This window comes from Mesoplodon bidens, assembly GCF_964165515.1.
Source record: "Mesoplodon bidens genome assembly, chromosome: 4".
Lineage (NCBI taxonomy): Eukaryota > Metazoa > Chordata > Mammalia > Artiodactyla > Ziphiidae > Mesoplodon > Mesoplodon bidens.
In genome coordinates this window covers 103193162-103220687 of record NC_138160.1, presented here as the reverse complement: position 1 = coordinate 103220687, position 27526 = coordinate 103193162, and the positions used below count along the sequence as shown (strand labels likewise).

At 41.7% G+C, this 27526-nt stretch overlaps 1 protein-coding gene across 2 annotated transcripts in view; it reads right to left on the bottom strand.

Annotated features, from left to right (window-relative positions):
• Positions 1 to 27526, bottom strand: part of SNCAIP (synuclein alpha interacting protein) — a 73932-nt gene that overhangs the window by 2222 nt on the left and 44184 nt on the right. The window contains exons 6-10 of one of the 2 annotated variants that reach the window (XM_081230831.1): positions 23045 to 23170; positions 17370 to 17539; positions 12056 to 12148; positions 10352 to 11420; positions 9036 to 9106 (exon numbers count right to left, since the gene is read on the bottom strand). In XM_081230831.1, the coding sequence (XP_081086957.1) occupies positions 9036 to 9106; positions 10352 to 11420; positions 12056 to 12148; positions 17370 to 17539; positions 23045 to 23170 (1529 nt within the window). The remainder of the gene's footprint in view (positions 1 to 9035; positions 9107 to 10351; positions 11421 to 12055; positions 12149 to 17369; positions 17540 to 23044; positions 23171 to 27526) is intronic. The other variant, XM_081230830.1, reaches the window with a different exon arrangement.

Below are 27526 nucleotides of genomic sequence, written 5' to 3'. Positions count from 1 at the left end.
AAGTCCTACAAATACTGACAATTAGTGAGTTTCCCAACAAAAGAGCCTAGTACTTAATCAGTCTGTGTGAAGAAACATCTACCAGTCAAAAAGCCTCACCCATAAAGCCAGAGCTTCTAATTGAGCTTTATTGTCTTGTTCCTAAATATGAATGAGTCAGGGATCACCAGACTTTTGACAGAAGTGCTACTATGACAGACAAAACCCAAAATAAACAGAGAAACAGAATTCAAAGTGAATAGAGGTAATATAGGGAGGTGATGAGAACTTCAAAAAATTGTAACAAGAAGAAAAGAAAAACCAGGGAAAATGTTTGCAATTCATATCACAAAGGGTCAGTTTTTATAATGTGTAATATATAAAGAGCTGCTATAAATCAACAAGAGACCAGACTCTCAATAAAAATGTAGAAAGGATTAAAAATAGTACATTCATACAATGAAATAATATGTAGCTATTTAAAAGAATAACGAAGCTCTCTCTATACTAATACATAAAGACCTCCAGGGCTTCCCAGGTGGCGCAGTGGTTGAGAGTCCGCCTGCCGATGCAGGGGACATGGGTTCGTGCCCCAGTCCGGGAAGATCCCACATGCCGCGGAGCGGCTGGGTCCGTGAGCCGTGGCCGCTGAGCCTGCGTGTCTGGAGCCTGTGCTCTGCAACGGGAGAGGCCACAGCAGTGAGAGGCCCGCATACCAAAAAAAAAAAAAAGACCTCCAATGTGTTAGGTGGAAAAAAGCAAGAAGACAGACTGTGTGTACAGTATGCCACCTTTATTGTAAAAAGGAAGAAAAGATAAAAATATACACTTGTATTTGATTGTAAAATTTAAATAAATTGTGCATATATAATGTCATGAAAAAGGAACAAAGAGAAAACCAACGAAGTCCTATTAGACATTAACACTATAATAGCTGAAATAAAAAATTAGAAAGGTTGGAAGGTAAAGTTCAATAAATATTCTAGAAAGAACTTTTAGAGAAAGCCAAAGTTTGGATAAGTACAGAAGAATGGTTAGAAAATAGTTAGAAAAGTAGAAAAAAATAGTTAGAAAAGGATTAGTTCAATGTGTTGAACATTAGAATAACAGTATTTCCAGAAAAGTGAACAGAGAAATTGGAGGGGATAAAATTTTCAAAGATATTGTACCAAACACTTCCCAGAATTGAAGTGTGTACGTTTCCAGATTTAAAAAGTGGGCTGAGTGCCCACACCCCAGGAATGAGAATGGAATCATGGCAAAATATCATGAAATCAAAACAGCGGGGATAAAGAGAAAATCGTAAAAGCTTTCAAGGGATTAGCAATTACAGAGGAATTGAGCTTCTTGACAGACACATTGAGGAAAATGAAATAATGTGTTCAAGATTCTAAGGGAAAATAGTTTCCTACCCACAATTCTATACCCAGCCAAATATTCCTAATCCATATGAGGGCAAACCAAAGATATTTCAGCCAGGCAAGGACTCAAAAATTTTAGCACCCCCTTCACCTCCATAGGATGGGAAGATATATTTACTAAAGTAAGAGAATAAACCAAAAAAAGAGGAAAAGATAGATTCAGGAGATAGGGCTCTACACAGGAGAGAAGCAAAAGGAGTTCCCAGAATGATGTATATGGGAAACTGCAGATGACAGCTGTGTGGCACTGCCAGATAGCCACAATCCAGACTTGGGTAAGAGGAAAGACAGTGTCTCTGTGAACAGACTGAAACACGAGAGGTACCTGATTTGTCTGAATGCACTGAAAGAAGGGTTCTGTCTCCAGCAGAGTGTTTGGAAATAAACTGTAAACTTAAAAATCAAAATTATTATCTCCAAGGAAAACATAAAGTTACATGAGTAAGGAAATGTAACAATAGTATGCTGCATGGATCCACTGTGATTAATATTTAGATAGTCATAATAATAATAAACACCAAATGCTAATTTATAACCCCCAAAAGTGATACAACTATATTGATGGTGGGAAGACGAAGCAGGTGTGTGTGTGTGTGTGTGTGTGTGTGTGTGTGTGTGTGTTGGAGTGGGGGGCAGTGTTGATTGCCAAAATGGAGCTGGATAAATTTGGTTCATTGTTGACAACATGGATTTTGGAACCAGACTGACTGAGCTGAAACCCTGGCTACATAATTTATTACCACTGTTACTGTGTAACCTTGGGCAAGATATATAATCTCTCTGTGCCTTGGTTTCCAGTCTGCAAAATTTAGATAATAATAGTATCTACCATATTGTGTCATTCATTGTGAAGATTAAAACAGTCAATATGCATGAAGAACCTGGAATATTCTTTGGTACATGGTAAGTGCTTTATAAGTGGTAGCTATAATTTTTATCTTCTATAGTAGGATGCCAATAGACAGTACAGATAATATCTAAAATTTAAAGTCTGTATGAGCATGTTATTTAGAAATACAGGGAATTGCCTGGTGGCACAGCGGTTGAGAATCTGCCTGCCAACGCAGGGACACGGGTTTGAGTCCTGGTCCGGGAAGATCCCACGTGCCGCAGAGCAACTAAGCCCATGCGCCACAACTACCGAGTCTGTGCTCTAAAGCCTGTGAGCCACAACTACTGAGCCCTTGTGCCACAACTACTGAAGCCCGCATGCCTAGAGCCTGCGTTCCACAACAAGAGAAGCCACCGCAATGAGAAGCACGTGCACCGTGATGAAGAGTAGACCCCGCTCGCTGCAACTAGAGAAAGCCCACGTGCAGCAACAAACACCCATCACAGCCAAAAATTTAAAAAAAAGAAAAGAAATAACAGAATACTAGAGAAAACACCTAAAGACAAGCAAGCTGTTGACTCAGGGGAGTAGGAATAGAGAACGGAGTAGGTTGGGCACAGGGACAGCCAGTTTTTGTTATAAGACTACATTACTATCATATGTACCTATAGCACTTTGACAAAAAATTAAACTAAAAATAAATAAAACTTAAAAAATCTTAGGTTGTAGTCTAAGAATATCATCATCATTTAGACATGGATGGAGTATTTCTACTTTAATATAAGGGGTGCTATGCTCAAAAACACTAAAAACACTTTCTGCAGGACAAAACACAGCATGATTAGAGTTGAGTCAATACCAAGTAAAATGTTAATTTGAGGCATTTATCTGAATAATATCAGGATGATTCAAGTCTCCCTGAACCCTTCAATTACTTAGTCCTGAATTAGCAGTATTCAAAAAAAAAAAAAAAAAGAAAAAAGGCAAAAGTGTTTGGGTAATTCTGGCATGAATTATTCAGATAATTTGCTGCTGCTTGATTTCATTTTTGGATATGAAATCACATTCTCTGTGACCAAAATTGGAAAGAAGGCTTACATTTAAATAACAGTTTTTCAAGTAATCTAACTTGCTGACTCATCTAGGCATGGATTCCATACTTCTACAGCCCAGGGTGACCAGACGGCAAGTTATTTTAGAGACTCTGCCTAAAATGGCCCATGCGTAGGCACTACATTTTCCAGTGATAGTCAAAACAGGTAGACTTACTTAGCTACTTTTGTGATCTCCTTCAGAGCTTCACTAAGAGCATATCTATAAATCCCATCTACTAAAAAAATGAGATTCTGGTTCAAAGAATAAAAACATATACTTGAAATACCCAATATGAAACTCACTGTAGGAGGGTAGACTTGTAATCAAAAGGCCTAGATTTCTACAGAGTATACCATCCTTTCTGTGGGATGACAGGCTTGGTCCTTTTTAGTTTTCTTTTCCTTCTTCTTCCTCCTTTTCCTCTCTCTAGCTGTCCCTCTCTCTCCAAATATTCTGAAATCCTCACCATGTGCCAGGCACCAAGATAAGACATTGGGGTACAGACTTGGATATGATGGTGCCAACAAGGGTCACTGGTGTCAGGAAGTTGTACCTTTCATCGAGTTGACTATGTTTTAACTGTATCCTCTCTTAGTTTTCTCTTGATTATGAACTTGCTGAATGAAGGGACATGCCTTATTCTGGCCCAGCAAAATGAGTGGCTTATTGCTAAGGACATCACTGAAACAAGGGCACTGGCAATCCAGGGATCTGACATCCAGGAGAGTCATACAGCTGCACTGTTCTCAGCATGGGAAGGAAAATCCCAACTGGATGTGGTTGGAGCAGATATTCTCAGTGAAGGTACTGGAAGGCATTTGAGTACAGTCTCTACCTGATACTTTTAAACCTCAAATGACTTGCTGCTTCTTTAAAAGTCCAGCCTTAAGATAGTTTATAGACTGGCCCAGCTCTTTTAATGTGCAGACACTCTAGTGGTGGCAGACATGTGGTGCAAATATGACACGGGTTCTATATTCATCCCCTTTGGAATTACACAATTCAAAACCAGATTGGGGAGGGGGAGGAAAGGAAGCTGGAGGTGGAAGAAGGGAGTTGTTTGTTCATAACTTTTGGGACTACACTTAAAGCAGGATTAGCATGCTGAAAGAATGTATTTCTAGTGGGATAATTTTGGTTTCCAAGGCAGAACTCCCTCCATACCCTCCTACCTATAGCTCATGGGTGTTCTACATGTTTATTTCTTGCCTTCCAAGGGCAGTGCTTTAAGATAGAACATGGGGTCTTAGTTGCAATTGCTTTTTCTATGTCTCAACTCATTATATTTTGATACTAAACCTTGTTCTACTGTCTTCCTGTGATGGAACACCCTTTCTCCTTTTCCCAGAGAGTATAAGGACCTTATGAATAGAAACTCCATTTGTGAGTCATGCTCTCATGAATCTTGCAAACTCTGGCAGCTTTTATAAAGTTTGCTAAGTTGTGCCCAGACACTGGAAATATCTGAATATTTTAACAATCCCCCATAACATGGGCATTTTTCTACACACACAAGATCCTCCTATGCAACAGCCAAGGACAATGCAAAATTGTGATCCATTTCAAAGGAGAAGCTGTCACTTAATGAATGTAATCTGGAGAAATGGTTCAAGATTCGGATCTCCTTCCTCCATGTCATAGGGACCAAGCTTCCATATGAAATAAGGGTTTTCTCTCTGAAATGAATGTGAACCCTAGGGAGGCAGAGGTGGGGTGGGTGGGACAAGAGTTGGGCAGGAGAAACAGAGAACACCAGGGAAACATGGGGAAGGGTGCAGGGGAAGGAGACCAGACAGGCTCTAGGGGTTTCTGGAGCAGAGGTGGTCACCCCAGGTACACCTTGGTACTCCTCCTGACTCATTGGCTCTGGACCCCAGAGCTAGTATATTAGACATGAAAACACAGAAAAACATACTTCAGATCAGAGATTAGAACTTGAAAGTACAGTTTTGGGGCAGAAACTCGAATTGTCTATAGTGTTACTCAGTGCCCTTTTAGTACTAGCATTCTAACAAACTTTTCTGAACTGTTACATTGGTAAGATTCAGTCTGCTCCAGGGGATTCACTCTAGAACTATGCAATCAACATACTCTCAGCTAGCTTGATAACATACCTATGACTAAGTAATTATATAATTATCCCTTCAAGATCCTTAAAAACCTATGAAAATACTTTAAGATCAACAATTTAAGATTAAAATGTGGTTATTTGATTATATCCAGAGAAATGATGGCAAAGATGCCTTTGTTTACCAGGGATTCCTTTTTGTGCCGACTGCATTTTCTATCATGATTCTGGAAATGCTGTTCAGTGGGGCTGAGGGTATGCTTGACTCGGGACAGGTTTCAGCCAGGGCCTCACCTCTACCTTCCCAATGTCTTCCATGTCTTTGCTCATTTTTCCGTTTAGTAATATGTCCTGACAATAAGGACAGAAATGTGTGTGTGTGTGTGCGTGCACGTGTGTGTGCACTGGTGGTAGGGGTACCCTGAACTCTGAGCTCCTATTGGGCACAGCAGATGACCACTGACATACCCTCACATCAACTCAGGCCAAACTTACCACTCTCTTTGAAGTGGCTGTTGAACAATCTTGACATCTATGTAAAATATGGGCTACTAGCTCTTGGGTCCGGATGTATAATTCCCAGTGTGGCTAATTCTTTGGCAGTAAAACCCACACTAATGGTGTTTATTGCTTACTGTCTTTTTAAGGAGTCTACTCTCATGTTGGTGCTAGGATTAGGGGTTTCCTGATGCTAACCCCTCAGGCTACAGTGCCTCTGTGGTCAAAGGGGATGTGACCAGTGGTGGCCAGGGGTTAATGCCCTCTGCCTATCAGTAACTAGAATCAATGCTCACTTCAAGTGTGACAGATCTTGGATAGACTTAAACTCTGGGAAATGAATGTCTTACTGGCATTTTAAAATAAGTAACTGCCAACGTTCCCTTGGAGTTGTAATAATTCAAGACCAACTCGTCCTTTATAAGAAAAAGTAAAGATAAATTTGCTTGTTATAAACAAAGTCATCCTCTGCAGTTGAAACACACTGGAAAAGCTATTCAGATTAATAGAGTTGAATCTAATTTTAAAGGGCAATGAAAAGAAATTTAGATTCTTTGCTATCAAGCTGTGACCAATTTTGAAAAATAAATAGCAAACAGAACCCCCTCACAGAGCTGACATTCTTTAAAATGTTGTATTTATTGTCCCTATTTTTCCTTTACTAGGGAAAAAAAAATCTTAGGAACTAAAATGTGATTCCAGTATAGGCCTGGAACAAGGGTCCACTGCCCCACTCTTTCTCCCAGGGCTATACTGATAGGGCCACCAGCAGCATAATGCTTAGAGCCAACTCCAACCCAATGACTGCCATTGCTTTCCAAAGTTATATGATCCCGGGCAGTCCCTGCTCCCAAGAGGAACCATGTGGCCTTCAAGCAAATTCTTGGGCCAAGATTTAAAGGCATCACTGACAGATGGATACTTGGGTTCCTTTCTTTCTTGCATCTTTCTGTGGGATGCCCTTTCTATGGGTCCCACAGGCAAAATGAAGCAGGCACCAGAATCACTTAGGTATTTTTCATGTCCACATTCCCATGCTAGTTCATCTCTCTGAGGAATCTTTATCTCAACTAGATACATCTACCCTTGCTTTATCTAAGGAACAGACTGGGCTGGTTCTCCCTGCCTCTGTGTGATGATGAATCAGAGAAACCTTCCCTCATATGCCATGGACAAACTAGTGGGTTTTCACTTTCCATAGAACACATGCCAAGCGACAGCCATGATAAGGGATAAGTTAATTTATAAGGTAGGGAGGGGAAGGGGTCTGGATGTTTATTTAACTACATTGAATATTATAATTTGGGGGTTTCTGTTTATCACTGAAGGAAAACTCTGTTAATACATAAAGCCAGTGAATCGGACAGGTTCAAAACTGAGCCTTCAGAAGGACTGTTCCTTAAACTGGGTAGGAAAGTGTTAACCCAGTTGTCGGATGTCTGAGTAACCTCATAACCTCCTTTTGTGTTCTGATTTTTGTAATCCTATTACAGTAGATTGTCAGCTTTGTTCTCTTACTTGTAAGAAGACAGGATGAAATATATCTGGCAGGAGAATCTACTGGGATACTAATTGTCTTGTTTCCAGACAAGAAACAAGACAATTGGTGCTGTAGGAACCTGGAAGAAATGAGAGGTTTTCTCCCTCCCCCTCCCAAGGAGTTTGCCAAGCCTTTGTGCTTCCTTGCCTCAGGGTATTTTTCGTGACTTCTGCTTAAGGACAAAAGCAGACTTTTCCAGGCACCAGAAGACAGAACCTAAGATGGGGACGCAGAGGGGTGGGGAAGATAGGTTGGAAGAAACAGAAGTGGACCAATACTAGTGTCTGGGAGGGCAAAGGGTATTTTTTTCTATCTCCTTCCCACCCCAGGCATTGGGCTTTTAGCACTGGCCAAGCTGCCCTGCCCCAGTGTGGCCAGAAGCAGCCCAGACTTAGGCAGCATGTTGAGCCTGACTCAAGCAGAATGCTGGTGACCAGTAAATACTGAAGCTGCTGAAGGTGCTTCCTTCAACTTATGGAGTGAATGAGACCCCTAGGGGAACCCCCTAAAATGACTGAGATTTACTCTTCCTCCAACCTGAATGGAGACCTGGAGCAGATTAAACGTGATTTAGAGGGGAAAAAAAAGGAGAGTGACATTTCTTACACCTTAGAATTCTGAACTAACATTTACACTCACAACACATTCACTTGTATTTGTGTACCTGTAATTATTATATACATACATACACACACAACCACACAAATGTTTTGGAGGATTTTGGAAGGGTGCTGAAAGGCGTGCCACAGCTTTCTTTTAATTTAAATGATTAGTCTCTTTTAAAAGGGTGTTGGGGGTTTAACTCTTCTGAAATAAACCTGTCAAGAGGCACTCACTGACTTAACTCCCCGTCAGCTGCTCTCTTCTTAGCCCTCTCCTCTTTCCTGCTCTGTTAGGGAGTTGTATGTATCCCTGGGGGATGAAGGAAAGCTATGCTGAAGAAGGACTTTGCTCAAGGAGGAGACCGAGCCACTGGGGACCTTGGAGATGATCCTTTTATATACGTCATCCATACATTTTGAATCACAAACATTCTGTTTGAGAAAGGCCATTGTTTTGTCGATGGGAGCTCAGAGACCGGCTTATGGACCAGCATTGCGGTTCCAAACACTGAGGTAGAGCAACTACAGCATGGCAGGGCCTCGATTCTCCTGCGGGCAGCAGACTGCTGACTAAAGGAGCTCTCAGTCTATAACCAGCAATGAAGGAAAACCTCAGCTCTGGTTCAAAGTTCTGATTCTGATCAGAGGTTGACTCATTCTACCCATGGCAGGAAATTTCATTTCTATACTTACTTGGTACTTGACTCCATTAAAACAAAGACTGAAAGCCAAGGTCATTTGGGAAGCACAGCCTGTTTGTGATCTGAGTAGATTCCTCTGCCCTCTGCTGCTGGACTGAAGCCCCTCCAACAGGGTACTTGCTCCCTTTCTAAGGCCCAGTTACAAGTCTGCCTTCTTCTATTTGGGGAAAGAGTTGTAATTTTCTACTTCCTTGGTGTCAGCCCCTGGGAAAGGTGCTCCAGGACTGGCATGTAAAAGATCATGCAATTCAAAGTGAAGGCATGGCACTGCTGAGCAATACACCCCTAGCACCATGTACCGTGCATAGTCACACAGATGCTCTTCAATCAGCGTGTTAGAGGAAAGATTGAGGCAGCTGTTGTACATCTCCTAGAGAGGTGCAATTAAAAACCATCTGAACACATGCAACAAGCTCAGCACGTGCACAAGTCTCAATAAACAGAAGGCATGCAGGAGACATTAAAGGGTAGAAGCTTCAGACATACTTTAAGGAGCCTGGGGAACTGCTGAGAACTTTGACTTGAGCGAGAGGAACCCTTAAGTCACCTGGAAAAGTTTTATTCCAGCAATGTAAATTTGGACATATTTAATCCAAAAGGCCTGGTGTTTGGGGCACAAGTGTGACTTTTCTAGCTGAAGCAAATATATGCTAAAGTCTTTTATAACAAAGACAACTCGGTGGAAATCAGTGTAATTAAAATTGGTGTTCAGTTAATTTGAGTGATATTAACTAAAACTTGATTTTGGTATTGCAAAAAAGAATTTGCACAGTTCTTAGACCTCACTGGAATGGGATTTTACCTTATGGCAAATAATAAATGGTGTGACTCTCTGGTTAGCAGGATGGATATTCTGGATCCTTTTATTCCTCAGAGAGTTTCACATTTTGGCTGCTATACCATGTTTTGTAAGGGCATGGTATGCACAGAGCATGCAGGAAATGTTGCCTAAAAAGATGTTTTTATCTCTTACTCACCGGATTTAAATCCAGATTATAGTGCATGGTTTTACAACAAATGCAATTACACAATGTAGTTCATGGCATACTCTGCCGTCCCCTGCGTGCTGGCAAGCATTTCAGACCACTAGAGCTTCCTTAGGGGCTTGTGTCGTAAAACGCCAACGAGGGGGTCCCTGTGGTGTATTCATTCTAAAGGTCCTTCCAAAGTTGAGTAGTTTAGAAACAGAGCTTCAATTTATGTGTTGTTTAATTGGGCTTGAGAATAAATTATTCAGTCACGAGGAGAACTAAGGCTTCCTGCTGCAGAGTCAGTGCCAAAGAAGGGCCTGATTTCACATCAATTAGTAGTCTAATCTTGTAGAAATGCCTCCCTGTCTATGGCTCCTAATTCTCAAGGATCAAAACTACTTAGGGAAATTTAGGGACCAGAATACAATCCCCTGTGATTTGTTTAATCTTTCTCTCTTAGAGTATTTTCAAAATGTACTCTAACACGACATATCTCATTAGAAACGCATGAATTTGGCTTTTCATGAATCCTCCGGAATTCTCCTGGGGATGCCCTCAAGGTGGCCAAGGCAACAATCTGTAGTGTTAGGAACAATATAATTAATTTAAAGGAACAGAAAGGATATTCTCCAAATAGCACTCACCGCCTTATTCTTTCCTTTGCTAGCAGAGCTCCCGGGATTTCCCTTACTGTCTGTGGTCTTCCTCCCAAGTGAGGTTAAGGGCAGAGTGGAGGTCTTCAGCTGGTTGGATGCCTGATAGTTATTATTATTGTTCTGGTTGCCACTTAGCGTCTCCATGATGGATCGGAAGGTTCCAAAAGGCCTTTTCAGTTGATCCCCTGGTTCACTGCTTGCAGAGGTCCGTTGGAGGGTCCTGCCCTTATCTCGGTCCTTCTCTCCATTTAGTTCAGGGCTAGTTTGCTCCATCTGCACCACAGGCTCCTCAAAGGTAACTCTGAGTTTCAAGTTCTGCGATGTCCGGCGCTTGGAAGATGGGGACTTGAGGGCGCTCTTGGGACTCGTGGCCACTTTCTGGGCAGCTGTGCTGTCAGGGCTGGGCTGAGGGAGTTCTCCAGAGGGCTGGCTTGGGGCCGCGGTTCCCGAGCCTGGACCCTGGGATTCCAAGTCTGGCTCGCTGCTCTCTGAGGTGGGGGATGGGCTGTGGCCCTCCAGAGATTTGGAGGCCTTGATACTAAAAGGAAACCTGCGTCCTGATGCCAAGCTGTGTTTCTTTATCATCAGGTGTAAGCTTTCCGCGCTGTCCATACTCTCCACGCTTTCCACGACAGGCTGTGGTCTGGGCCTGTCAGCCTTTCTCACAGGCGTGCCCTTGGGGTCCTCAGAGTTGTTGGAGTCTGTGTCAGACTCACTCAGTGGCCGCTGCATCAGCTGCTTCAGCCTGGCTAACTTCAGTTCCCTCTTCTCCAGTGGGGTCTTTTTTGAATTTCTAGAAGAAGCCTGAGCATCCTGGAATTCCAAGGATAGCTTTTCCTGGGTGCAGACATTCTCTGAAATATCTTTTCCTAATAACTGACGTAGGATTTTATCCGAATCGTCGTCTTTAGCTTTGGCCCTAGCCCGGCTGGATGCAGACAGGCTTCCAAGAACTTGAATCCCCTCTTGTATTCCTGGTTTGCTTTTGCCTATAGGCTCATCATCTGCATCTGGGGATTTCCATTGGGACTTTCTGGAAGCTGGGGAGGATGGTGAACTGAAAGAGGATGAAGGACATATGAGATGACTTCCTACTGGGTTAAAATAACTCAGCCACAAATCACTGCATGGCTTAAATGCCACTAATAACTTACAAATCACTAAGACTGAAATAAGAATAATGAATATCTGTTTCAAGCCATCTACAAACATTCCATGGTGGCAACCAGAACCAGTATAGTATGCCTCATACCTTTTGCTTTGACTACAAAATTTATTTTTTTGTAGTTTTACAAAACTACAATAAATAGTTTTATAAAACTACAATAAACTACTGTTTTATTGTTTATACATTAATTTTGCACAAATTTTCTCAATTAATCCCATCTTCAACAACCTTATGAACCTACATATCCTTATTTCCATTTCATAGATGAAGAAATAAAAGACTCTGAAAGAGTAAGTGACTTGTTTATAGTCCTGGAAAGAAGAAATGGCACAGCCAGAGATAAACTCAAGTCTTCTGACCCTAGGTCCAGTGCCTTTCTCCATATGATAGCTCATCTTTATTCCTCTTTATAAGAATAAAATGTTTTCTGTTATCTTCTTAAAAGATATTAAAAGAAAATCCAAAAGAAGGCTCACACATTAAAGACAGTTAAGAATTCTAACCACTAACGTTCCTGGTATTACCTGGGCGAAGAAAGGAGTGATTTGCCCTCTGATTTCTGGGCTTCCAGAAGTTGTTGGAGCTGGTTCTGCAGTGTGACACGTTGCATTGTCTGTCTGGGAAAAACAAACCAAAATATATAAGCTCTCTGACACATTGCTACTATCAAAAATTAACAGGTATAAATTTTTTTCATGATAATTTTTGATAAGTTGCAATAAATCTAAAAATCTTACAAATGTGCATAATTTTCATCCTTATAATTCAGAAATTTTCCTGAGGATGCAATCAAAAGTACCCAAAAAGATATTCATTATTCACATTAGTAAAAAAACTATAACCTAAATGATCATCAATAAGACTGAGTAAATAATTTATAATTATTTCTATGAAGGCAGCTATTAAGAATGATAATATATTTGAATATCTATTGCGTAGAAAAAGTTTCCCTAATATATTTGTATATATGTAGAAAGTATACAGTATGAAGTGTCCTTTAGAAAAGGGAAAATTTGGACACAGAGACAGACACACACAGCGAGAGCATCATGTGAACATGAAGGCAAAGATCAGGGTGATTCATTTACAAGCCAAAGAATGCCAAAGATTGGTAGCAAACCACCAAAAACTAGGAGGGAGGCACAGAACAGATTCTCCCTCACAGCCCTCAGAAGGAACCAACCTTGTCAACACCTTGATTTCAGACTTCTAGCCTTCAGAACTGTGAGAAAATAAATTTCTGTTGTTTAAGCCAGGCAGTTTGTGGTACTTTGTTACAGCAGCCCTAGCAGACTAATATACTAGACATATGCTCACATATTTTTATATATTCATATTTCACATGCTCATATATTATTCTTAGAAGTTGATTAGTCCTTTCTGAGGGCTTTTTTCGAATCTAGAGAATAGAGTCCTTTTTTTCTCCATTCATACTTGGGATTTCTGTCATCAGTCCATTTAACTGCCTCCAAATAGTTTTCTTGACTGTGTCATAATTCACTCTGACACCTAAGAACCCTATAAAAGGAGTTTAACCTCCTTTTAATCTTTCTTCATCTGTTTTAACCCCTCACTAAATGTTTTTCTAAAAAACTTGACATGCAGTTCCAAATTTCAAAGTGGGAAAAGTAGAGTGCTCTTACGTATTTTTATTTTTTATTCATTCTTGAGACTAGGGTCAGCAAACTATAGACAATAGACTATGGGCCAAATCCAGCCCATCATCTGTTTTTGTAAATAAAGTTTTATTGAAACAGAGCCATACATATTCATTTACATATCATCGAGTGCTGATTTCACGCTACAAAAGCAGAGTTGAGTAATTATGACACAGAACATGTGGTGCACAAGCCAAAAATATTTACTATCTGACTCTTTAGGGAAAAGATTGCTGGCTCCTCCTTTAGACAATTAAGTTTTCAGTACGTGAGTCACAGAATAAGTGAGAAAAATGAGATCACAGACTTCTTAGGTCTTAGGGATGAAATGTTAGGACTAAGACTGACCACTTCTGAGAAAAGGAGAGTATTTGGGGCTGATGGAAAGTTATTATCCAAATCTGTTCTCACAGAATTAAATTTAGGCAGCCGACAGCTGTTGAGTATGTGCAGTGACATTTGCCAAGGAGAAGACTGGGCTTCCTCAAGCCAGTATCTAAGACTCGGCAGTCCTTTTAAGAACACTTGTAACTCATTTGTTTAGTTCCTCATCCCTGCTCATGAGAGCTCCTACCAGTTTTGATGCTAAGTGTATTTTTTCTACTTCTGTTAACAAATTATTACATGCTTAGTGATTTAAAACAACACATGTGTATCTTACAGTTCTGTAGGTCAGAAGACCAGAATGGGTCTCTCCAGATTAAAATCGAGGTATCCACAGTCTGCATTCCTTTCTGGAGGCTCTAGGATGAAAGTCTATGTCCTGCTTATTCAAATCAGGCGCAGAATCGGTTCCTTGCAGTTGTAGGACTGAGGTCTCTGTTTCCTTGCTGACTGTCAGTTGAGGGTCATTGCCAGCTCCTAGAGGTTACTGCACTTCTTGGCTCACAGCCCCTTCCTTCCTCCCTCATCAAAGTCTGCAAGAGCAGATTGAGTCCTTCTCACACTTTGAGTCTCTCTGATCTCCTTTTCTGCCTTCTCTTTACTGTTACTCATGTGATGAGATTGGACCAACCCCAATAATCCAGGGTGACCTTAACTCCATCTGCAACCTTAATTCCCTTTTTGTCATGTAAGGTAACATATTCAACCTTCCGGGGATTAGGATGTGATAGACATCTTTGGGGGACAGTTTGCGGGGGGTGGGGGTGGGTACCGCACTAATACTGCAGAGTTTGGTAAATACTGCTTACTCCTCTAAAATCAGAATCAGTTTTCCTTTTTCCAAGTTCTGTAATAATTAATGTGTTTTCTAAACAGATTTCACTTTCTGTAACCTATGGCTTTTAACCCGTTTTCTTAACTTTAATGCACATTCTGATAATATGCTTCTATGTCCAGAGTAAATGAAGTGTTACCATACATTGTTTTCTCTTTATTGAAAAAATACCAAGTTATTTAATTGTTTTTACCCAACATGGAAAGAGTTTGCTTGCTTTGTTTAGTTTTTTTTTTTTTTTTTTTTTTTTTTTTTGCGGTACGTGGGCCTCTCACTGTTGTGGCCTCTCCCGTTGCGGAGCACAGGCTCCAGATGCGCAGGCTCAGCGGCCATGGCTCACAGGCCCAGCCGTTCCGCGGCATGTGGGACCTTCCCAGACCGGGGCACGAACCCGTGTCCCCTGCATCGGCAGGCAGACTCTCAACCACTGCGCCACCAGGGAAGCCCTAGTTTTTTCTTTGATGGCTAAATTAATACAACTACTTTAAAAATTCAAACCATTTAGAAACAGTGAGTAACATTTTGGAGTGTATCATACCAGCTTGGGGCGGCAGGGAGAGCTGGGGGGAGAGAGAGGGATTTCTCAGAAATGAGATAATGAGATTATACTGCACACTGTATTTTGTAATTTTCTTTTTTTACTTAAGGAAAGTAAAATACACTGTGTGTGTGTGTGTGTGTGTGTGTGTGTCTTCATTTTAACTTGATTACTTTTGTAAAGACCCTATCTCCAAATAAGCTCACATTCCGAGGTACTAGGGGTTAGGACCCCAACACATCATTTTATGAGGCCACAATTCAACCCATAATACCTACGCCTGTAGATCAGGATCTCTAAGAGAGCTGAAGGTTGCCATTTCTAAATAATAGCTATGTTTATTAACTCTAAAGGGTTGGTAAAAATATTCTAGCAGGAAAAGGCACTCAAGACTGTCTCCCACTCACAATTTTGGGCTAAAAAACTAGTGTTTTCCATCCTTCTTCCTGCACCTTTCGATGTTATTGATGCCCTAGAGCCTGAAGGGTACAGTGTACTGAGGCTAGACTGGGTGAATTTCTCTGTTCATTTCTAGTTTTGCCAACCTCACTGAGACGCAGATTAAGTACAAGACTAGGGTCTACAACGTAAGCTCTCATATTTCATCTTGTCATTGGCCTAACTACAACTGTCTACAGCATTCAGTTTGGAGACAGTGGAAGAACTGCTGTCTATTAGCATACATGTGTGTTTTATCCCAGGATCATCAACAGAGAGAGCAGCCAAGATCCTAATCTTGAAGAGTGCTACCAATAAAACAGATACTATAACTCATGAAAGCTTCTCCGACTCCGTGGTAAGAGACAGGGGAAGGTTTTGTGATCTTTTCTCTGAGGATGAACCTTAAGGAAAAACATTCCATTGGACCATTTTAAAGTTCCTCTTGATGGATATGTCCATATACTACTGGGGGGAGTGTCCACTGGTACAACAGTTCTGGAAGCACAGTAGGCAACATCTATCCACATACGTATGCACTTTTTTTCTGGCAATTCCCCTTCTAGTAACTTCTTTTCAGAAACACCAGTACATGTACATAAAGACATGTGTACAAGTACGTTCGCTGTGGCAAGATAACCTACTGAGTTATGAATCTGTGTGCATTTTCCCCAGACCTTCAAGCTCGCTTAGCTCACATGCCCCGGGGGAGTCTTGTGTAACTGGGCAGAGGATTCTTGGAGGGAAAGGAACTGTTCTAATTTTTAAGTTTAAATTTTATTTTATTTTTTTTCCTAGTAAAAGCCTAAATTCATTAAAGAGAGTATTCTAGGTACTGGCAGGGGGAGAGGCAGAGGAGTACAGAGATTCTTACCTCTAAGGCAAGAGAATAGAAGCAGAGAGAGAAAACAATTCCCCGAGCTTAGCGAGGAACCAGAGGATCTCAGGACTTGTCATATTGCTGCATGAATTACACTTCTAATCAGTTAAGGCCTCCTAACAACCACAGGTCTTTTTTCACAAGGAAAGAAGGAAAAAAATTATTTTTTATAATTTTAAAGTAAAACTTGATTTTTTTCCTTAAAATTTAATTTTTAAGGTTTGTCCTCCTAATCTGTCACCATTACTTTGAGTACTATTTTTGATGTTCAGTGATTCCCTTCCTAGTACGGCAGCTATCATTTGGCTGATGTGTTTTCCAAGGGCTGACCTTGGTCCCCTCAGACGAGCATCAGCTCCTTAATCCTTCAACCTGCTGGAGACCCCTCGGATGGCCTCTCCTCTGGTCCTCCTTTCTTCAAGCATTTCATGGCAGCCTCCCAGAAATGCTTCCCTGGCATCTAGGTATGCAGTGTGTACCAGCTGAATCATCTCATCACAAAAGAACTGATTTTAGCTAGACAAAGAGTGTTTTAAGTAACATCATGCTATGTTTACATTCTGAGGATTTTAAATTCTGAGGATTCATGAATCATCTGCTTAATTTTTAGAATAAATTTTCCAGTGATATTTACCAGGTGACCTGTCTGTAATTTCCCAAATATACATTCTTCTTTTTGAGAAAACTGAGAAACTGGCCCATCTCTAGCCCTTCTTTCTCTCTCTCTTGCTTTTGATGATTTGCTAGACTGTTAAGGACAGACGTTTGGAATGATGCCCACGTGTGCTTTCCGCGCCTGCCACGTCATCTGACCCTGAGATGTGAACGCAGAGAGAGGCTCCCTCCCCTTGTCCACTGTGGCTTAAGTTCTCTGCTTAGGAAGCTAGCTCTGCACTTTTTTTTGTTTCAATATCATTTTGCCTCTGCAGAAATGGCACGAATGCTGGCCATGAGGACTAGGGACGGAGGAAGAAAAGAAGATGAGGAGGATACTAGGGAATTCCTATAAGACCAGCAGGAGGGAGCCTTCCAAAGCCCTGGCTGAAACCTAAGCACAACGATGAGCAGCCAGACTTGGTTCTCATGGAACGAACAGGTCACTCACTCCTTCAGTTGCTTGGTTAGCTTCACCACCTGGGAGGCCAGCGACATGCAGGTCTCCACCACCACCAGGTACCGGGAGCACAGGGTGTGTCCGTGGCGCTCAGCGCTCTGGGAGGGCTTTTCCCTCGCGTGGTTCTGCATGGTGACATTTGCTCCATATTCAACCAGGGTCTGTCAGAGAATGCAGAGACATGTGATCGTATCAGAACCTCCCTCTAAACATTATTTATTTATTATTTTTAATTTTTTTGAATTGAAGTACAGCTGATTTACAATATTGCTAGTTTCAGGTGTGCGGCAAAGTGATTCAGTTATATTTATATACATTTTTTTCAGATCTTTTTCATCATAGGTTATTACAAGATACTGAATATAGTTCCCCATGCTATACAGCGGGTCTTTGTTGTTTATCTATTTGATGCATAGTAGTTAGTACCTGTTAACCCCATGCTCCTAATTTATTCCTCCCCCTGCCTCCCTCTCCCCTTTGGTAACCATAAATTTGTTTCCTATTCTGTGAGTCTGTTTCTGTTTTGTATATAGATTCATTTGTATTATTTTTCAGATTCCACATACGAGTGATACCACATAGTATTTGTCTTCCTCTGTCTGACTTACTTAGTATGATATTCTCTAGGTCCATCCGTAAACATCCGTATTTTTTAATGACTGTAACAGAAGGTTGAATGGAACTTTTCCTGTTGTTCAAAAACCAGTCACCAGAGCCCATAGTGGGACAGGGTGGGGGTGTGGAGTACCATCACACACAAAGGACAGCTTCTGGTGAGCTTTCAGTGGTCAGTATCAGATGCCTCTTTTCAGAGCCTACAACGATGCAGCCAACCAATCCCACTACTATCAATCTCACACCAGCCTCAGAAGGAGACTGGGAAGGGGTGGAGGTTCCTTCTTCCTTAGAGTCCTTTCTTTTATGAGGTGTGCAGGGCAGTGTCTGTGGTGAGAGGCTTTGTCCCTTTTAGTGGGTGGGCCCTTGAAGTTGGGGATGCCCATAAGAAAAAGAAGGAATTTTGTTTACTTTTTCCTATTTACTTAGGCAGCGCACATGATCTGTTGCTGAACCTACCCAATCAGGAATAAAAAGAACAGGAGAGAATTGTCATGGCAGGGCCCACATTCCCACCACGTGCCATGACAAGGGTATGTCCCATATATTGAGCAGATGTTGTAGAAGGGAGTTTGCTGTGAGCTTGTTATCACCCAATTAAAAAGGAGAGGGTTCTTGGGTGACTTCCCTGGTGGCGCAGTGGTTAAGAATCCGCCTGCCAGGGCTTCCCTGGTGGTGCAGTGGTTAAGAATCTGCCTGCCAATGCAGGGGACATGGGTTCGAGCCCTAGTCTGAGAAGATCCCACATGCCACGGAGCAACTAAGCCCGTGAGCCACAACTACTGAGCCTGCGCGTCTGGAGCCTGTGCTCCGAAACGGGAGATGTCGCGACAGTGGGAGGCCCGCGCACCACGATGAAGAGTGGCCCCCGCTCGCCGCAACTGGAGAAAGCCCTCGCACAGAAACGAAGACCCAACACAGCCAAAAATAAATATAAATAAAGAATCCGCTTGCCAATGCAGGGGACATGGGTTCGATTCCCTGGTCTGGGAAGATCCCACATGCTGCAGAGCAACTAAGCCCGTGCACCACAACTACGGAGCCTGTGCTCTAGAACTTGCAAGTCACAACTACTGAGTCCACGTGCCCCAACTACTGAAGCCCGCACACCTAGAACCCATGCTCTGCAACAAGAGAAGCCACCACAATGAGAAGCCCGCGCACCACAATGAAGAGTAGCCCCCGCTCCACAATGAAGAGTAGCCCCCGCTCGATGCAACTAGAGAAAGCCCATGCACAGGAACGATGACCCAATGCAACCAAAAGAATAAATAAATAAAATAAATTAAAAAATTAGAAAGAAAAAAGGAGAGGGCTCTTTAGCAACAGGAGGCAGTGGGGTGCAACACAGGTGAAGGGGACTGTATGGTAGAGGAGGGTGTGAGGTTGGGGCCAGATCTCCTGTCTCAGGTATCAGTGGAAGGCTCTAGAGGACCCTCTGAAGTCCCCACCCACTGTGCCCACCAGAGATTCAGCCTCTGAAGGCTTCCCCAGAGGGCATCAGTGGCAAACCATAGTGAGCTAAAGAAGCAAGACAACTATCAGGGAGATGCCATGACCTCTGCCAGTAAAACAAAGAGACAGTTGACTTTTTCTCTCCATACGTCCCCTTTGTCCCCAACACTGGAGCCCAGAAGAGAGAGGGGAATAGGAGCTAGGAGGTGTGTAAAAAGCCAGTCGTGCCTCAGTCCCATACCAAGTCCCTTTCACCCTGAGTCTGATCTGGGTTGGGGAGGAGAATGCTTTGAACCAGAAATAAGACTGAGATTTTTAAACTGGTTTGAAGTAAATGTTAATAGTCAAACAAAAGCAAAAAGTTAAGGAATCTGGCCAGGGCACCGTTAGTAGAAGGGAGAGAGATTTGATGGAGCATGGTTCACATTGTTAATTTTTTTTTGTTTTTTTTTTGGCTGCACCTCGGCTTGTGGGATCTTAGTTCCCTGACCAGGGGCTGAATCCTTGCCCTTGGCAATGAAAGCCCGGAGTCCTAACCATTGGACCGCTGGGGAATTCCCTGACATTGTTAATTAAAAAAAAATCAAAACTCTCTTGTTTTTATGCTGTGATGACAACAGACCCCACAAAAAGCTGTTACATCAATATTAATCAACTGTCATAGTCTGCAGTATTTTTTGACAATATCAAGATCCGTGTGTAGACCTCTGGATTTATTTTAGTAATAGAAAATGTTTTTTCTTTCTTTTTTTTTTTTTTTTTGCAGTACGTGGACCTCTCACTGTTGTGGCCTCTCCCGTTGCAGAGCACAGGCTCCGGACGCGCAGGCTCAGCAGCCATGGCTCACGGGCCCAGCCGCTCCGCGGCATGTGGGATCTTCCCGGACCAGGGCACGAACCCGTGTCCCCTGCATCGGCAGGCGGACTCTCAACCACTGCGCCACCAGGGAAGCCCTAGAAAATGTTTTTTCCACAAGAAATACTTGTAATTTTTAAATTCCTAGACTACTTAGACTCAGGAGTCATTAAGGAGCTTCATTTTCCTCTCAGTTTAGGATCACTCACCATGAAAGTTGCCATAAGGCCACTGACACCCATGTCACAGGGTGTCCCAGAGATCACCTCACCTTGAGCTCTCAGAGACTCAGCATAAACACAGTGTTATCACTCCCCTTGACTCTGGCCTCTGCAGTTATCTTTCCAATGTTTTCCATACTCAGTTCCCCTCTTCACTTCATAAAGGTCCTCGCTCATCCCCTTTTCTACTCTCAATCTCTTTGTACCTATTTTTTTTTATTCTCACACGCAGTGGATAGACCCGCTTCCAAGATTATTCAAGTTTCCACATCCATGGTGTCTAGCGCCAAAAATATCATTTGTGTTAAGTGAAGAGACGAACACTCTGAAAAGACAGACTGCCTCTTCTCACGTATTAAGAAGGAAAATAACTAAGATCTCAAACAGAATTAGTGATATCAGCTGCTTTTCTTTGGGTTGCAGTCATTTATTGGCTGACAAAAACAGTCTACTTCAATACTATTAAATATGATTGTGTTTTGTCACATGGAAAAATGAAGTTTTCAGTCTTCATTCAATTATTTTTCCTCCACAAAATGTAATGCTACTCCTTTCATCTTTCTGCAGATCCTGGTAGTAATTTAAATTTCTCTCTTTTCTCATCACTCCTTTTACAACTTGGTGTCTTAAATTAGAAGATGCACGCTTTGCCAACAATAGTGGGGAAGCTTCCCAGACACTTGAAATATTTCCTATCAGCGTGGCTTTCCATAGAGTGGTTGCATGTGAAGAGACTCTGCAGAGAGTTTCTTCTGTGACCTCTGCTTTCTGGTTTTATGAATCTTTTGCCTCTTACATTTACTGCTTTTCCAGGTCGTCTGAACTCCCTGAGTCCTCTCTACCTTCCCGAGCAAGTTCTCACTTCCCAGTTTTCTCTCTGAGATACAGTCTACCTTGCTCACAGTAGGACCTCAGTAAGTACCCTTGAGTTTGGAATAAAAGAAACAATACCTAATAAGGCTGAAAAAGAGTGTTGTTTTCTTAGAGTTCTTACATACACATATTTTGAACATAAATCTGGTGAGGTAAAAGTATTTTCTTTAATCATGGTCAATCGCCTTTTCCTACATCTCAGGCAGATGTGGGAACAAATCCATAGATGTTGGGTCATTTTCAATGATGAGAATGGTGTGATTGGTTGGACTCTGGTAATTATGATTTATGTTCATAAATTAAATTCCAGGTCAATTCCAAACTCTGTTTCCAATTCAAAGCTTTTCTTCTCCTCACACTGTCACTTTCCCTCCTTCTCTTCAGCTCTCTTCTCTCTTTGTTTTGTCAGTCAGGGCCTTACATTTTCTAGGTAAAAAAGCCTATCCAGTTTTTAAAAAAATTTTTTTAAATTGAAGTATAGCTGATTTACAATGCTGTGCCAATCTCTGCTGTACAGCAAAGTGACTCAGTTATACACAGAGACATTTTTTATTTAATATTCTTTTCCATTATGGTTTATCACAGGATATTGAATATAGTTCCCTGCGCTATACAGGGGGGTGGGAGAGGGAAGGGCTGGGAGTTTGGGATTAGCAGATGTAAACTATTATATATAATAAATACCCAGTTTTCACATTCATGTGTGCCCCAAGCTTCTGAGGACTCTCGCAGGGCCTCCCACTATGTGTTGTTAGGTTGGCGGCACTGGGTGTGGCTCAGCTTTGTGCAGCTCTGCATTCAGCTGTGGGACGAGAGGCCAACCTCTCTTCCTGTAGGAACCCTGTGCTCTCTAAGCAGCCCTCCTGGATGTACCTCCAGGTGGCCTGGGGCAGGGGGAAGGGCCTCCCCACCTCCTGTGGCTCTGCTTCCCAACCTCTCTACATCACTGCACACAAAGGACATGGTAATATTCGCAAGGTATGTTGGGCTAAAAGAATGAGGCAACCGGAGGCTCTTGGGTGGAGCAGCTGGCCAACTGAGGCCCTGCTGAGCCTGCCCACGGGCAGAGGGGACCAATATCAAGGGCCTCCAGTAATCAGTTCTGGGACTTTTTGAATGCTTTTGGGAAGCTCAGTCCTACTACAGAGAACGGGAGAAGAAAACCACACCACTCTCTCTCCTAAGCCTCCTGCTTGCTACTCTGAGGAATTCTTCTAATTCTTTCTTAAAAATTCCGTCCTGTGTTTCAGACATTTGGGAAGGCGAAGTGTGCTAATAACAGCAGGAAGGGCGCACCCTCCATGTGACGGACTCAGCGATGTCAGTCTGGTAGTGGTTTCCTGCTGTCTTGAGAACATGGGGGTACTTCATTTCTATTGTCCTCAGCATTCGGGTTTTAAGATAATGCTGCAAGGGCAAGAAGTGTCCCCTTCAACATCCTGTGACACTCCAGGAGAAACCCAGACAGCTATTGATGCCAGTGTTTGTGTGTATTTCTGGAAATACAAATGTATCAATTTGACTCCTCATTATCCACTATAAGAGGAAAAGCTGATTTAATCCAGACATTCTCCCAGTGAACAAAATTCCCATGTTTTATTATTTGATGCACTCATTTCTCTCTCCAGAGCAGCAAGGCCTGTGTACCTGTATGCACCCGAGGTAGCCATGCTGGGAAGCCACATGAACGGCGCTGTTGCCCTCCTGGTCCACTTCATCCAGTGAGATGCCCTGCTCTTGCATGAACTGAAGAAGCCACAGCAGAATCTTTTCCTATTAAACACAAGGACGGGCTGGAATTAATAGACTGTCATGTAGTGAAGTCTAATATAAGGACAGAGGAAAACAAAACTCCAACATGTGAAGCTTAGATATAGCCAAGCTTACCTTACGAGGAGAACATTTCCATTCAGTATGAACTGAAAATTCATGCATCTCTGACTAAAGTTAATGAAAGAAGAATGCTCTGAGAATTCGAAGAGCAGAAAGTTAGCTCAGAAACGCTCTTGTTTTGCTTACTTATTCTACAGGTGGGAAAACTGATTCACAGAAAGTTTGAGTACCTCCTCAGTCACACAGTGAGACAGTCAACGTTGGAACCAGTCCAAGTCTTTTGAGTTCAAGGCAATATTTTTGTTACTTTGTTATATTATCTGGAGGCTTCAAGAATATTATTGTAAAACCTTGGACTATTGAGATACCTAGCTTCTACTTTAAGTTTATCATGCTTCAACCATGCCTTCCTAATCCCATACCGTACAATCAATAGGCTTACAAAAAAGAGGCAACATCTTAAGTTGCTAAGTATAAGATAACCACACTGAAATAAAACTGGGACCCTCTTGATTTTTCTGACCAAATGTTGGTGGGGTTTTTTTGTTTGTTTTAACAGATAAATCTTTCTCTTCTTCTATGTTAAAGGAAGTGGACCCAAAGCTTTGAACACAAACTTTCAAAAGCAAAGACATAGAACAGTCAGTGTGTGTTGTCATAATCTGTTTGCATTTTACCCACTGAGTCTTTTGTGGTATTTACATGTTATGTTTGGCCTCAGGAGAAAGCACGGGGATGGGAATTCACTGTTTTAAAATAGAAAAATTAAATATAATGCTAAAAAAATATGAGAGTGGTAAAAACAACAGCATGAAGTTTAGTGGGTGGAATTTGACATTTAAAAAGATAATCATGCGTTTGTAATAGCCTTGAACCTCTCCTTAGCCTTTTAAAGGATTTTCTTTTCCAGTTATTTGCTTGGACTGGTCATGAACTTTTATATTTTTCTGGATTAAATTTGCCTTCACCTTCTGAACATGCCAACTAATCTGCTAAAGGAATGCTGGGTAAAAACAGCCAACTCCTTTCATGTTTCTCCCCTCATGTGGGGAACAGGGCACTGTTTATAAAGGCATCTGTGACATCAGGGAGAGACTGAATATATGTACCACACCTTCTTCACACGAGCAAACAGGGAGTAAGCCCTCTAAAGAGCAAGAAGAGAAAATGTAATCAATACCTACAACCGACCAAGAATGCACCCCGGGAAATCAGGGTGAGTGTTAGCTGCAAAAGCAGACAGACCTTGTAGGAAGTGAAACCCTCCACAACCCTAGAGAATGAGGTGGAGCAAAGCCTGGAGGCTAGGGTTGGGAGATAGGAGTGGGATAAGATAGGCTGATGTGCTTAATCCTCTTCTTCAGAGGCAAACTTGGAGGAAGCTGGGAGTGACATTTGGACCAGAGCAGGTGATGTTTCAAATGCATAAGGTACAATAACTTCCTTTATTTTTCCTAATTAGGTAGGGAAAAAACCAAAATATTTTTATCTGGAGACAGATGATCAAACCATGTGATTTTAACTCCTGAAAAGATCTGGATGAGTGGGTGTACCTCAAGATCAGTGACATGACCAACTGGTTAGAAGTCAATGCCTAAGATACAGAAACATCAAGAGGGCAGGTTGCTGTGCCCCTACTGGTGAAAAGGACAGTCCTGCCATCTTCAATGGTCATTGTCAAGCTTGTGGTGACCTGGTTTGCTCCATGATATTACATGTTAAGAATGCGGAGTGGCAGAGATTTTAGGGAATTATCCAATTCAATTATTTTACAAATCAGAAAACTGAAGAAGACAACTGGATATTCTCTGATACTCTAGCAGCTTCTCTCTTTAGCAAGTAAATTTCAGAGGAGTTCAAGATACTCAGAAACGTTTTATATGTACCTTCTTGTCAGGCATACTTTCATGTTTTTCAGACTCAATTAAATATTATAGTGGATATGTCTATTCCACATGCACAGGAAATGCCCTTTATTATAATTCAGTGTTTCAAATAACTGAATATAACTGAATAACTTTTAGTAATGGAGTTATAGGAAATAGAAAACTATTCCTAAGACTAGGAATTTTCCCTTTGTAGAAACCTGGGAAGAATCTAGAGACCTGGACTTTGCAGGGGCTTGATGACCTGGGAGAACAGGGCAAGGTCTGTGTGAGGCAGGAACTGCCTTGGCCCCTCACTCTCCCAGTCAGGTGCAGTCCATGCTGTTATGATAACCTGCCTGCTTTTCTTACGATGGCATGGATAATTCTTTCCTATAATTAAGGTTCTTACCCAATTCAACATGCAAGACTTACATAAAGGAAGAATGTTTATCCTATTGTTCAGAACAAGGCACGTCTTTGCCCAGCCCCTCCAATTCAGTCTTGTGTTCTGCAGTGGACAATTTACTTTAATAAGAAGCTATGCAACTGGCCTGTTCACTGAGAAGTCAATGGAAATGACAATCTCCCCTACGATACGGTGCACAGAAGCACTGCTCAAAAGGATGGGCTGGCTGTCTACTTAGGATTTCTGAGAGGGACATGGAGATGGCTAGAATCCCTTGGTTTGGGTAAAAGCATGTTTAGCATCCAGTCTCTGAGAAATGCTTTCTGCTCTGATTCTGGAGAACATTCCAGCAGAGATCCACAGTCCTACAATTTAAACAGTGACTTATTTGACAAATATCTAGTAAGGAGAACAGAACAAATACAGCTATTTTCTCCAACTAAGAAGGCCCTTGTAAATGCATACGTGTTATAGATATATATGCAATGATGCCCACCTCTTCTTTTATCTTTTAGACATTCCGCGGGTTCTCTCCTCTGCCCCCCACCAGTGTGTGTGTGTGTGTGTGTGTGTGTGTGTGTGTGTGTGTGTGTGTCAGGAAGAAGATGTTAAAGGAAGAATGTAACTTCAGATCTTCATTTTCCCATAGGTATTGCTTTCAGAGAACATCCAATGCAGTCCCATGGATGGGCTGGCTCTTCTGTATTATTTCTGTTTTACAGAATGCCTCTCCAATTGACATTCCACCCAATCACCCACACACCCACCTACCCATTCAACTTACATCTAACGACTTGAAACCTACTTCATGTACTAGTTTCCTCTTCTCAAGATTTTCTGCTCTTTTGGTAACCTGTTTTAATGTTGTATTTTGCATGTTCTTAAAGGCAATGCAATTTATTTAAAGCGGCAATTAATGCATGTAATTTATGAGATTTGCTGGACAGTCTAATTAAAAATGTAATTGAAAACTATGCCACAGGTTTATTCCTGGTATCAATAAAATGTCTACAGTTTTGTTACAATCATAAGTTCTAAAGGAAGCAGCTTTGTCTGTGATCATAGGTTATCAAATCTAACGTGCCATCAATTATAAGATTCACTCCAGTTTTTGACATGTTCAAATGTAAAAAGATGGCCAGCAATAATCTCATATTGTCATTTACTGTAAGATAAATGTAGAATCTAGAGATAGTAAAATGTAAAAAAAAATACATCTAAGAATTGATTAAATAGGTTAAGGCCTAAATAATTCTTTGCCAAATTTCTCTGATACTTCACTCATAGTGAAATAAATATATTAAATAATACTTATAGAAATAAAAATAATAAAGTGGAAGGTATCCAATAACCATAATAGCCAACATTTACCTAGTGTCTAATATGTGCTGGCAGTGGGCAGTGCTTCATGTGGCTTTTCTCATTTGGACCTCAGAGTAACCCTGTAAAGAAGGTTCTATTATCTCCATTTTAAAGATGAGGAAACTGAGGTCCAGGGAGATCTTTTCTTTTTTTAAAAAATGTAAATGTATGCAAGGCTACTGAGCTAGTAAGGGTAGGGCTAGGATTTAAACTCAGACTCAGGAGCTAATGTTCTCTGTCTTCTGAGTATGAATATCCACCATGGCTCGTTGCCCCATGACCCCTGACTCCATAAAGGACACACTTCCTTTCCAACCCTTGGGTCACAGAAATCACATTAACTGTCAGTCTGTGGGTTGTTGAGCTCTGTGTTGGTTAAGCTTTTTCAAAGGTCCTTGGAGAGCAGATGAATGCTTGTGCCATTCAAAGATTTTTCAGTTTGCTTTCATCTGCAATCATAACCCTTTCAGTGCTGTTTACTTATTTCTACCCCATGACAATGAAACAATAAAGTCAACAGAATATTTCCCCCTTTTAAAGTAAACCGTGGAAAAACAATAACACAGCCTGTGGAAGGAACCCCCTCACCAGCATGCCTATCACTGTTCATGACCATTCGTAGGAACTGCTGAGCTTTTTCTTTTTTGAAAAAGTGTCTTT